This window comes from Ambystoma mexicanum, chromosome 10 (assembly GCF_040938575.1).
Source record: "Ambystoma mexicanum isolate Mex_15411 chromosome 10, UKY_AmexF1_1, whole genome shotgun sequence".
In the NCBI taxonomy this organism is placed as follows: domain Eukaryota; kingdom Metazoa; phylum Chordata; class Amphibia; order Caudata; family Ambystomatidae; genus Ambystoma; species Ambystoma mexicanum.
In genome coordinates this window covers 887,012,212-887,026,082 of record NC_090932.1, presented here as the reverse complement: position 1 = coordinate 887,026,082, position 13,871 = coordinate 887,012,212, and the positions used below count along the sequence as shown (strand labels likewise).

Genomic DNA, 13,871 nt, shown 5'->3' with positions numbered 1-13,871 from the left:
GTCTCAGATGCTCCATTTTGTTGGAATTCTAGCGCTCAGAGGTCTCAAGGTGGCAGATGCCAAAGCAGATAGGCCATGTCATTTGCAGACCCTCCATGAAAAAGATTGTTTTACAAGACTACCAGGCTACTTGGTTTTAAGTAGCAACATGCATCAGAGCCGCCGAACTTTGAAGACGACTCTAGCCATGAGACCCACGCAAGGGTCAAAGCAGCATGCATGTGCAGTAGTGGCCTGTCCCTTGTTTCGATTAACCACAATCATTAAACTGCTTCTTGTCCAGGAACTGTTTCCCCATTTAGAGAGACAACTGAAGATGAGCAAGTTAAATTATGCTCAACAACGTTTGTCAATATGACACTTACCCGTTGACATGTAAAGTACCAATAAAGCAATGTAAGCATTTCACTAAAAAAGGTTTACTGGACAAATAAGTGAAAACAGAATACATACATAAGTTTCAAGAAAGGCACAAATCAAGGATTTGTCCTTGGCTACGATGCATAAACCTCACATTAACATTCAGGCTTATTCATTAACAGTGCAGCCCAGGGTTTAAATAAATGAGTTCCCTGCAACTAGAAAAATGCTTCTGAGAGCACTCCATCTAATCACAGTCCAATATCAGAAGCCACCTCTGGTGGGGACCTGCAACAGTTATAACACATACTACCATACAAATTTAAACAAGGCAAATCCCACACACCATGAGACATGAATAAACCTATAGAAAAATATTACAAAAATGGCAACTGCCAAAACCCTATACCTTCTTATTACTGCCTAGAACATAAATCTGTACGCAAACTCTGAATTAGTAAGCATGTTTGAAACTACTTAAGTGTTTTTAAAAATAAATGTTTACATGGGAGAGAACAGAAAATAGCCATATTGGTTCTGAACGTCATAAATTATGTACTCATTTGGAGGTAACCAAATGCAAGTATTTCAAAATTAAACCTGCAATTCCCCTCCCCCTTTATTAACATTGGCTACTAACTATACGAACAATCATGGCAGATTATAGGCTACACGTTATTGAACTATTTAAGGCGCAACATTTCCAATCTGTAATAACATTTTGAATTTGCCACGCTGATTCATTGTCACAAAGGTTGGACAACTTTGCCATAACCACCTCTTCCAGCATCATAATCCTGGCGATATTCATCCCGGACCTTAAAAAGAAGAAAACACAAAGAAACTGGGGTGAAAAATGCAAATAGCAACCACAATTCAATCATCGTATTTATGAAACATAAATGTGCCAAATAAACAAGTGTGCCATGATAGCATTATTGCTTTGGCATGCAATCCAGCTGGTAAGTAGAGACAACATGTCGTCAAGGTGCATAACGCGAGTCTCACGAGAAACACCTGCAGTCACCAAGTACCAATCATTAGCAAAGCTTGGCATGGAAAAGCACTATATGGCTGCTACTTGAACGCTACACACTGAACAAGTCTTGGCTGTTGAAATACATGCCTTGGTTCTATGTGAAAACACCTCATCTCACCTTTGCCCCTCCAAACCCACCCCTACCGCTTATTAGTCACCCTCTGAAAAACCTCACGTCTGTATAGTTTCTGGCACTTGCACCATTCTATTGACGTCTTAGTGTCATCGACCCACCTTTTCTCTTCCCGCTCCATGCCCGCAGACACCTTTCAAGGGAGACTCCTTCACCCTACATCCTACATCCACCCCACCCCCAGTAGCCTCATCACACCTCTACACCATTACAACCCAGACACTGCACCTCCCCCAAACTGCTGATTACAATAATATACAACAGAGCAGGCATAGTACAAGGTCAGTGCCACACAATCACCCAATATTCTTGAAGCAGGATTCCAAGAAATCCCAAAATGGGTAAAGTATTATTTGAACCGAGACAAAGGTGTCTTGAACTTAGTAAAATATGTTTTCAGCGCCATCTTGTTTTTGGAAAATGCAGTGTCTGCAAATTAAAACACATAGGCTCTTTCAAATCAGATTGGGTAATTTCACTTTAGTGGTACAAGCTGTGTCCCACTAGCTGCTGAGTTCATAGGCACCCTACCTATTCAATATAGTTTAGAGTTTCTACAAATCGAGGATTCACTTCTCATTCTACAACAAGTATTGTAGAACTACATACACGAAACCTTTGTATTCACATATTATATATTTGAGAAATTACAATCAGTATTACATTACATTTTACAAATATAAATACAAACTTTACAATAATCATCAGCGCAAAGGAAAATAAAAATAAATAAAACATTGAGTCACATCACAAATCCAAGAAGGTTTCCCAAATTCATTTATAGGTCTCTTTTCTTGTTCCTAAAAAAGATCACCCTTTCTATTTTTGACAGCTGCACCAATCTGAAACAGGGTGTTTGCTCACTTTTCCAGTTTCTTAAAATAATTCTTTGCTGCAAGCGAAGCTCTAAAGAACCAAAACCCTCTGTGGAAATGTCAGATCTCCCATCAGCTCCTCCCCAAGAATTTATACTTTCGAAATCATACTCCACATCAGTCATCAGAACTTTATTCATCGTCTGTCACTTCTTTCCAGAACTCCCTCACACTCCCACATTCCCATATCATATGGTCAAAGGATGCCAATCTGTGTTTGCATTTCTAACAAGCCTCCGACTCGAACAAGCCCCTTTCATATAATTTCTGTTCAGTCCAGTACATCCTATTCAGGATCTTGTCTTGCTCTTTCCCCTATATTCAACAAGGTCAATGTCACATTCCTACATATATTGTTCCATCTGCTCACACTCATTTTCTAGGCCATCACCTCAGTCCATTTCTTCAACAATTTCTCATTGGCTACCTTACATTGTGCCAGGTGTTTATACACCCTGCAAACGATGTGTCCATCCAGTTTGAAACCTTGCAGCCAATCCATCCAGTCCTTGCATTCTTCGGCAATTTTATTCCCCACAGCTTTTTTCAGTTTTATATATTCCCCGAATGTGCCATCCTCTAGCTCATTCCCCGAATGTGCCATCCTCTAGCTTCTTTTCCATTTTTAATCTTTCAAAGGCGATCCATTTTCCTCATTCGAAAAGATCACCCAGCCATTCGATATCGCTCAAATACCAATTAGGCCAAAACAATGTTTTCCCCTCCAGCTTAACTTCTGGGTTTAGCCAAAGAAAGGAGTTACAAGAGTAGGAGACTTCTTTATTACTATGCTTCATAAGCCCTTTCCAGCACTCTCTCAAAAATGTTGTTGGAGCATATGATTTGCATCCATGTGTGTCTTCCGACGTTAGCAACGCACTTGGAGCAAGTGGTATTCATCTGCAAGTTTCTGCTGGAGTCCAAACATCCATTGAATTCTCAATGAAAGGCAGCAAATGTCTGGATCCATAGACTAGATAATAATCTTCCAAATCCAGAACTGCCAGGCCTCAATGTTCAGATGAAAGTTGTCATTTCCACAGCTTCAGCCGAGGTGGTTTCCCTTCGCACAAGAATGACTGTATTAAGCTCTGCATCTTCCCTGAACTTCTTTTTTGCCATCAGTGGGATCATACTCCGGATATAGTTAATAAGAGGAGCCAAAGTCATCTTAATTGCGTTCACTCTTCCCCATAGACTTTGCTTCAATTCATTCCATCTGTGCAGGTCATTTTTCCGATTCTCAATTATGTGATTCATATTAACATCCATCATTTGATCCGTCAACCAACTGCTGAGGTATTGCAATTTCTCTGGGCACCATCTAAAGCCAAACTCACTTAACCGTTGAACAGTACAAGCCTTTGATGCAAGCATCGCTTCAGATTTAGACGAATTTATCTTATATCTGTTAAGCTCACCTGGTCTCTGCAGAGGCGTTGGGGCACGGTTGCAGCCCTCCCGGGGGTGAGGTTGCTCGGGTCCGACTTCACCCTCTGCGCTTATGTGGTGACTGGTGCTAATAGGTGATGCTGCTCGAAACTGCTCCTGCGTGGAGAAAAGGGGGCGCGAATATGCCAGCTTGTGCGCCTGATCCCCTTCCAGACCCCTTCTGCCAAACCGTGGTACCCGTGGGATGTGCTGTCCCTGGAAAGCTCACCTGTTGATTAGTTTTGGCAAGCACTCCATCCTGCTGCTTCTGGCAGGGGTGCTTGTATGATCTGGACCGAGTTCCTTCACTGGTCCCTTGCACGTGGTAGTCCAGTCCTGCTGCGACTAAGCCACTATGCTTCAGGTAAGTGTTCCCGTTTGCCTTTGTCTTTCCTCGTCTGTTTTTGTTGTACTGTAAAGTTTGTTGTCTTGTATTGCTGTCCGTTCCACTTTTGAGGTTTGCTTTTTGCTTTCTTCCCTTGCAGGCGATGTTGCCGGCCCGGCAGAAGCTGCCGAGCTCGAGGCGGCAGCCGGAGGGAACGAAGCTGCAGCGGGATAGTAGCTGGTAAGTTGTTAACTAGGGTGCATGGGGTTCAAATGCGGCACAGCCATAGGACGGATGTTCCAACCTGGTGGTCTTCACAGGGTCCAAGTTCGTGGATGCGAAGCGCAGTGCTGCGGCGTCGGGATCAAGATCGGATGTCAGGAAATGAGTCTGCAGATGAAGCACTGGTTTCCTGGAGGCGAGTATGCAGGAGAACGCCTGGTAAAGGCAAGTAAACTGGTCCAAGCAGCGGTGAGCGTCACGTTGCGCGCAAGTGCAAAGTAACACGAAGAACCGGCCTGAAGGATGGAGCAGCTTATAAAACTGAGCTTCTGAAGCCACGCCCACCAGGTTCAGCTTGCCTGCCACACACGATGAGTCAGCACATGTGGATGTATCAGCTCCTGGAAAGTTCTTGTAAAATAAAAGCACTCCTGCACTGAAATAAAGTGTTCCTGCTCACATCTCTATATGAGCCTGGCGCAAAAGGCGCCAGGACCGAGGGCCCTGTGTTTATGGGTCCCAAAGGGACATAAGTGAGTCAAGTGACCCATTGCCCCCATCACTATATGGTGTGGTTTATGTGTTCTGGGGCCTGTGGCCATGACAATATCCCCGAGTACTCACGAAAGATGTTGATGTAATCCATTGTTGCCTGGCCCGATGAGTCCATTTCTTGTAACACCAACAACATACCATCCACATAGAGCCATAGGTTTTGCAAGGCTTCTCCGAACTGGACCCGTTGAATCATCTGATCCCCTCAGATTTTTGCTGCCAATGGTTCCATAGTGAGTGCACCATGAAACCTGATTGCAAAGAGCAGTGGGTGTGCGACATCAGGAGTTTAAAAAACAAGTCTGCTTAGGACCACTTAATAGTCTTACATGGTTTCAGCATAACTAGCAAGCGATTTGGTGCACCACCTATAACTAAAAAAAATATATATATCTTAAAGCGTAATATCCCAGGTAGACAGGATAACCAGTCAATGTCCTAGTTACATAAACTGAGCTCCTTAGAGCTATCCAATACAATCTGAAAGTCACTAGACATGAATGCCAGTTCTCAACATGCACATAGACATGATTTCTTACTCGCCAAGTGCGAGTTGTCATGCACCAAACGTGGAGGAAAGTCAAGACACCAACAACCCTGGGTTAATATTCTGGAAACAGAATACCGGACATTCAAGAAGTACACTCGCGTTCATTCTGCATCTTCCGAATAAAAAGTATGAATTAAAGTCTACATTGTAGAATAGGCTATTGCAATCTACAGCACAGATAAAATTATGAAAAAGAAACAGTACAGAACATAGTCTAAATTTGCCATTAGCGCTCCTTTAATCCACATTGCTGAAAGTTAATGGGAGTGAGTCAAGTAAATCAGTCGGTCCTGCTGGACAGCCGTCCTAAGGCCTTCCAGCACAAACAAGGGCTGAATAGTACTCTGCTTCGGACATTAGTTCCATGGCCTGGATTCTCTTGCAACCAATGCCCTCAGCTCCAAAACAATTGAAGGCAAAACAGCAGCAAGCTATAAAGGCCAAGCTGAGGAGATAGAAATACCAGTTGATTTAATCTCTCCCCCCCAGACCACCCCCAATAAAATTTCAGGATAGCATACTACTAAGCGTCAAACCAACCAGCCATTAAACCATTCATAATAGTTGCCGCTCTGATCTTCTGAGGTAGTCTACATGAGGGCAAAGCGCATCCATTTTGTGGCAGGAGGCAAAAGGCACCCCCCCCCTCCCGCTCCGCCCCCCCCAAAACTTTCAACATAGGTAATGGCCTCCAACAATTGCATAATTGCTTAGCCTGCACCCCTCGTCTGCCAGGTCTCCTCATACATCAGGTTACATTTCTGGAAATAAACATGCATATGTCGCAGCCAGACAAGTTCGCCTCCACTGTTAAGTTTGTCATCAGGCAGTAATGGAGGAAAGAAGCCACCTGATCTGCAGCAGACCACAGAATAAAAAACAATACTGGAGTCAAGACGTTTGGAGATCTATCTATTTTATGCCACTTGGTGGCCCTACCCAAACTCATGCCCAACCAGGATTGGGTTTACTTTACGATATTTGTAATGCGCACCTTGGACCCAGAGGCATTAGGGCGCAGACAAGGTAAAAAACATAAACCAAGAAAAAGTGCTGCTGTGAAGCCAAACAGTGCCAGGGTGTAGTGGGAGTCAATGCCTGAATTTAAGATTTAAGGTGTACAATCTGGAGTCTGTTTATGTCCCGCTTACAAAGACCAACCACTGCAGTAGTCGATATTAGTCCCCATTATGGCTATAGCAATAGTTTCCCAGTTAGCCTGTGTAACGTGGGGTCTGATGTGCAACAACAATTTGATGTAGTAAACGGAGGCTGAAACCACACTGGCCACATGAGATGACATGTTCAACCAAGTCAAACGCAACTGACTGGTCCAAAGATATTAGGAGGGCGAGTGAGTCCTTGTCTAGCCGATCCAGTAGTCTAGACTTCGGTCTCAGTACCAACATTTTGTCTGAATCCAGATTGATGAGGATTCAGGATGGGGTACCGATTTAGATGCTGAGAGATCTGACCGTAGCCGACCCTGTCACAAGAAGGGGGCATTAGATAATGGTCGGTAGTTAAGAGGGTTATCCCTTTCCAGAAATAAAATGCCTTCAATGTCTGGGCTTTTTGTTTTCGGAGCTCTGCTGTAAACCAAGGTTTACTTTTATTTCCCTCTTCATTTAGTTTTTTTTTTGCTTCAGCGGGGCTGAAGTGTTGGAAATATTGGACATATTTGACGGTAAGCATTATGACATAACATGGAGGGGTAGAGTTTAAGACACTGAGTACCATCTAGTAAGGGTTCAAAGTCAGACGTTTCAGATTACGCGACTAAACTTATTCTTCATTTTCAGTGGGAAAGGTACTGATAGGAAAAAATGCACGAAAGTGTGGCAAGCAACATTAAGGATCGAGAGCCAGTCCAGAATGCGACCAAGCATGCAAGTAGGTGCAACGACTTGCTGTTCGAAGCCTAAGTCGAATAACGACTGTTGTAATAATTCAATCGCATAGTGATCGGCGCCATCACCTAGCAAATAGTTAAAATCGCCAAGAATGAAACGCGAAGAAGGTTTCAAGAGTGGCAACAAGTAATTGTTAAGAGCCTCTACCAGGATTGCGTTCTGTGAGGGAGGGCAATAAAGCAGGAGAATGTTAATTTTTGACTCCACATTCATACCGACTTTGATGTGTAAAGAATCAATTCCCTCTACGATTTGACCTGGGGATTCCCATATGGAAAGGGCCTCTTTGAAAATCAAGGCAACGCCCCCACCTCTGCCCACCAATCTGTCCTTTCGAATCATAGCATAACCTTTGGGAATAGATAAGTTAAGACTAGGAACTGCAGCACTGGAACCCCAGGTCTCCGCCAGGGCACACAAATCCAGATTGCTATGCTCAATGTAATTGGAGATCTCGTGGGCATGCTTAACTAAGGAATGAGTGTTAAGTGGCATGCAACGTTGCTTGGAAACAGGGGTAAGCACGCACGTCTGAGATGGCTGCAGCGCAGTAGTTCCCTGTTCCAAGTGTGTAAGTAAATAGGATCAGTCAGATCTATGGCTCGTAGCTGGGAGCTGATCACATTCATCATAATAGGACCCCCGACCAGATCCACACACAGAATGGGGTCCACTGACCGAGTAAGGCCTACATTGGGTTCCTCAGAACTAGAGGGAGGAATGGACAGAGCACCAAAAGGTACAATATAGTTTCACCAAACCGAGGTCTGGAATGATGCATAGAACATACCTTGAAATATTTCTTTCTGCTGTGATAGCGGCAAAGACTTCTGCCAGCCCCATGATGGAGTAAGTGCAGGAGGCGCGTCACTGCGCGTCCTAGCCGCGGACTGGCACAGACTGGCTAAATCCGCCCGTGCCGGGTTTCTGAGGAAAAACGCTTCCGGAAACTACAACTCGTTCTGGGGAGTGTAGTTCAACAGAGCGGAGCGTGCAGAGTTTGAAAACAAACCGATTCAAATCACCCGGAAGATTCAATACACAATTAGCAGATTAGCAAAAGCATGCAACGCTCTAAAATGCAATGCAAATATTATGTCACTACAAATACGCAAGCATAAAAGCGCAAAGTCTAAACTATTTAAGAAACATGGAATGAATCTGGTAACAATATTAGGTAAATGGGTGTTGCAAGCCAGCACCCATTTATACCAAAATGTCAAATTCTTCTGGTTGTCCATAGGGTATAGTGTGTTGGGGTGAAGAGACTAGTATACCATATTCTTTCTAAAGATGGCCAAGTATAGCCACTCACCCATAAGGTTGCAAAACTTGCAATTAGAAACAGATCATGTCATTGAAAAACGTATCCTGAAAAGTTGAAATACAAAATCTGAACTTGCTAGCAAACCATGGGAAGTCCAAACATTCCCTTAACCCCTTAAGTGCCAGGCTATTATGCAAGTCTATGCAAAAAGGACGAGCATACTCGTCCTTGGCACTCGATCCCCAGTGATTATGTACAAACATTGCAGAAGGAGTTCAATGCAAAATAAATTATATTTATGAGAGGACTGCAGTTCACAGTCCATTGGGTTTGAACACCTACTCCTTACGAATCCTACATCTGAACCATTCCTGTCCACGTTAATCCTTTGAGCAAGATTTGTACACACCCTAAATTGAAAGCAAACCATGGACACCCACACCTCCCACACAAAATACTGGCTATCCCAGGTAAACACCCATTTGTCATCATTCGGGGTTAATGAAGGGGTGGTGAGGGGCGGATGCTCCTAATTCACATCAATTCTCTTCCACTCACATGGACAAACTTGCATTTCCTGGAAATTACATTTTGCACAAGGTCCTGCCCGCCCACAGGAGCTACGTGGAAGCCACATTTAGAATTCAAATGAGCAAAATAAGATCAACCGCGGTGAAGCCCTGCAAGTAGTGTCACTGACCTGGCCACCAGATCTCCCACGGCCAAACTGCCTTCCTTCTTTGAAGCCAGCATCCCAATCAGTCCGGATGATTCGATCATCCAGCCGTGTACCATTGATGTACCGCATACAGTTTTCTGCATCACCTCTTAAATAATATCTTATGCGAGTTAAGGATCAACCCAGGTATCCCACACAAGGAAAAAAAAAAGAAGAAATCACAATAGGCAAGTACATCAATCATACTTTTGAAACATAACATGCAGAAATTTGGTAATTGATAACCACACATGTATAGATATGGTTTGACCTTCAATCTGAGAATGAGAAAGCGATTGCTGTGCGTCATCAGCAAACCCAAAATCAGTAGTGAGCGCTCATACTCTGAACCCCTCCTATAAACTCACTTCCCACCTACTAAGTCAACAAGCAAGGGCCGTGGGAAAGACTAGTTCCCTATGCCTTGTTTAACAATTAACGTCCACTAGGAGTATTAGATGCACAGACAATCATCATACAAACGGTTAGTAACTGATGCACAATGGCCTTCAAACATACCCACCTTGCAACTAAAGTAGTATGTATTCCAGTCCCCACATACAGCCTCGGCACAGAACCAGAGACACGCTCCTGTAGATTTTGTACGTGTAGATCCAGCTGCACCCATCTTTACACATATGAACACAGTGAACCTTCAGAGGGATGGAAGAGTCCCCTACCTAAGCCGGTCAAGTGGCACAGCGTGCAGAGCCTGCTAACAAAGGTTCGAATCCCGGCAAGGCCAAACTCAGCCTTTCATCCTTCCGAGGTCGATAAATGAGCACCACACACCTTGGGTAATAATAAGCAGCGCTCAGATACCTGAGGGTTCGTAGCGCTATATAAGTGCCAAATTATTATCTGGAGGATGTGGATTTAGCAATAGAATTACAACATTGATTTAACCAACTCCTGTGCAAGTCTACAGTAATTAGGTATGCCTCCCCTACAATGTCATGTTAAACCTCTGACTGGAGCATGTTTTATGGGTGGGTCCGTGATATACATGTGAAAAGGGCCAGGTTTACAACAGAAATGTGCAATTGTTCAGCTCTGGATCACCACCAGCCCTCCAAATACAAGGAGTGCTTAAATATACCAAGTTGCCGTGGGGAGAGCATAGCAGCTTTATACAGTAAGAGCCGAGGCCACATACTGACAAAGGGAAGCAGAAATAGAATTTAAACTTCTGTTTTGTTATGGATGTAATGCTGCCTAGAGATGCATTGCAAATGAACAGACAAGTTCACCTTGTGCATTGGGCAATTGAAGCAGCAGACTGGGATAGTTTGCCCCACGTCTTAACTAAGACTCCCAGGACAACCCCTAAAGTGAAGGCTCATTCAAACCAGACGACCACTAACGTAACCAGGTTGCAAGCCTGCCAAAGAAATATCCCTTCGGCTTGGTGCATTTCTGATGCAAATTCGTGAATGACTGCCATGTGCCTATTTTGGGCGGCATTTACTGCAGATGTCAAATTAGGTTATGTTAAGGCCTAGCTTGTGTAAAGGGTGCCTCATTTATTCTCAGAATGGATCAAAGATCACTGTTTTCAGCAGAGCATCCAAACATTAGCACAATTGTACTAAGCCCTTTGGCAAAACATACACAAGAAAATACATATTAAATAACGCCACTGCCAGTCCTGCAGATTACTTATGCAGGCTTCCATTTTCTGTGTCCAAGAACGAAGCAGCCATGCCACAATGGATGTTTTAGTGAGAAAAAGTAAATGCCAGGGATAGCCTTAGTCTCACAATGTATAAATGTTCCAGGAGATACCAAAAGGTGGCCAACAAACTTGCAAACCTAGCGCTGTTGCAAGGCAAGGAGTTCCATTAGTCCACAATGGGTGAGGGCCAAGTTACCAATGCTCAACAGCTTTCAAGGATTTTGGTCGCCAAGGGGGCCTTACGACGACAGTTTTGGTGGTCCTGAATGGACTTAGGAGTCAAGGTATGTGGGATCTGCATTAACATGGACAAAGACCTTTGGGTTCCTTTGGGCCATGGTTGACCGTGATTTGTAGAGCAGATTTACCACATTACCATTTTTCCAAGTGGCATGAAGTTAAAGACACTACCCAGATTAAAATAATGAAAGACTAAGAGGACCCACTTTGAAACGGATTACCAACAGTGCCCAGTTTACTTCCTGGAAGAATTGGCAGGTCTAAAGGAAACAAGCCTTCAGCATTCCAAGGTAAACTGCCTGTGGGGCATTGTAAGGAGGTTTGATTGAATGACTGAATTTAACCTTCAAGCAGGTGGGCTTCTGTGAAGCTTAAAAAAATATAATAAAAAGCATCCTAGCAGAGCACATTTGTAGCAGGGGCTCCCTCCGCCCCAATAAAAGGAGTACACAGGATCGGCTTGGATGGTTGTTGAATGCAGTTAAACCAGTCCACTGTCATGGCTGATGCAAAAACAGTACAAAAATGGATCTTGAATGTGCAAAGTCATGTAAGACACGTAACAGTGTTTAAAGAAGCATATCTAGGAAAACAAACTACCAGGGGCACATGACAAAAGCAGGTCAAAATACAGTTAAGCAATGCAGAGCGCACAAGTTTTGCACAATTCAACAAGCACCATTTATACCAAAGTGTGGAATGTGCAGATTGGCAAAGTACCAGGCTACACCAGCCTGCTCTACGGGATTGAATGCAGTTCCTGTGAAAGCCTGCAGGGATTTTAAGGATTGCATTTGCACCAAGTAAGGCAGTGGGAAGAGGAAATCTTTAGATCTCCATCACTAGCAACTCCAGGGCTGAAACTATTGCTGAACAAGTAAATTCAGCCAACCTGCCAGCACATTATAGTGAGTGATGCCGCCATTATTGGTAGATTCCAGTATTCTCTAATGTAAGTCAAGTTATAGTTTACATTCTTACTAGAGTTATACCAGGTCTCGATTTTGCACTAGCCATTGTGAATAATTGACTTGTGACAAGAAATGGTGTACATGTGGAGAACTGGTGGGCAAGAAACTGTTTGCCTGGCTAATTGCCTGCAACTTTAAATGTTAACCCAGTTAGATTGTATTAGATGTTTCAGCTAAATGTGCCATTTTAGTATTAACCAAGGGATAGAGGAAACGCCCGGTGAATATCTTAGTGCAGAAGCACGCAAGGCAGACCATTTCACAGAATCTTAAATCCTTCTAGCATTCTATGGAATGGTTGCAGAAGTAGTAGAAGAAAGAAAGGGTTACTGTTTTGCCCAATCAATAACCTTACACTGGGGAAACCTCACTTGTATAGAATACCATTTCAGATCTTTAACATCCAACTGGAGTCAGACTAAAAACTGAAAGCATCTTTTCTAGCCCTGTGCTTCCTAAATAAATATTTTCACTCCTGACACGCAAGGCTTTGCACATCTTCTCTAAAGCACGCATTCTTTACAAAGTAGTTGTGGAGCAGTGATCATGTGGAAAATAATTGGAAGAAGGTTCTAAAGTTATGAACATGGCACCTATATTGTTGATATCTTAAATGCTGCTTTTTAGGTTTGCAATTAATGGGAGTAGAAATGCATCATATTTTTAAGAGGAAATGAATCCTCAACTGTTTTGAAATGCCTTCAACCCGTTATAGTCAACCTATAGAAATTGGTGAATCGGCTATTTATATTCCTTACATTAGCGGTTTATATGCTGTGCAAATGGAGTCCCAACTCCACAACGGACTAAGTAACGTATGCATTTCTGATCCTGCAAATCTTTGACCAATGACAAACCTGCTACAAGGTGCGACCAGAGATAACGACCAAATAAACGTACATTTTGAACACTTTCAAGCATAAACAATTCATCTGTTTTTTTAAGTGCTTCATAATTCGCCAATACAACAGTTGCTCATTCAACAAGAAAGCTTTGTTGTCTACTGGACACCTACCAGAGTATAAAACTATTATTCAAAATGTGAAGCCGATGCCCGTTACAGTCAGTTATTTGTATGCAGTTATGTAGTTTAAGGTTAATTTTGCATCTAGCTCATTAAGGATATGATAAACAGCCCCTCCCGCCCCCCGACATCCCCCAAAAGAAAACACTGGGGGTCAGGGCATAGCAAATAGTCACTTGAATTTCAAGGAGCCCTGTAATAACAAACCCTTCAAAGCAATGGTTTAATGACCACCCTAGCTCTAGAGTAATTCCCACACCAAAATGAAATCCCTCAATAATATATTGAGCATGCATGTAGACTTCGGCAATATCTCTAGTTGGGTGCACAGGAGTACCTTTCCATAGTTGCCAGTAAATATCCGTCATGGCTGTCGCATGTGTGCAGCAATCCCAAAAGTTAATATAAATGAAGCAGCCCATATCAGTGTGTTGTATTGCACCATGGGTGAAGGGACAGAGGCAATTGGCTACTCAGACGTAGCGTGGGCATCAGCATTTTTTGCACAGAAAGTCGTTAGGGACCGCACTAAATATATCTTTTCAAAAAACAAAGGAAAAATGCTTAGACGTT

At 43.2% G+C, this 13,871-nt stretch overlaps 1 protein-coding gene across 1 annotated transcript in view; it reads right to left on the bottom strand.

Annotated features, from left to right (window-relative positions):
• Positions 1 to 403: 403 nt before the first annotated feature.
• NCBP2 (nuclear cap binding protein subunit 2) overlaps positions 404 to 13,871 on the bottom strand; it is a 38,727-nt gene continuing 25,259 nt past the window's right edge. Inside the window, exons 3-4 of the mRNA XM_069618621.1 lie at positions 9,371 to 9,509; positions 404 to 1,178 (exon numbers count right to left, since the gene is read on the bottom strand). Of these exons, the coding sequence (XP_069474722.1) occupies positions 1,107 to 1,178; positions 9,371 to 9,509 (211 nt within the window). The 3' untranslated portion in view covers positions 404 to 1,106. The remainder of the gene's footprint in view (positions 1,179 to 9,370; positions 9,510 to 13,871) is intronic.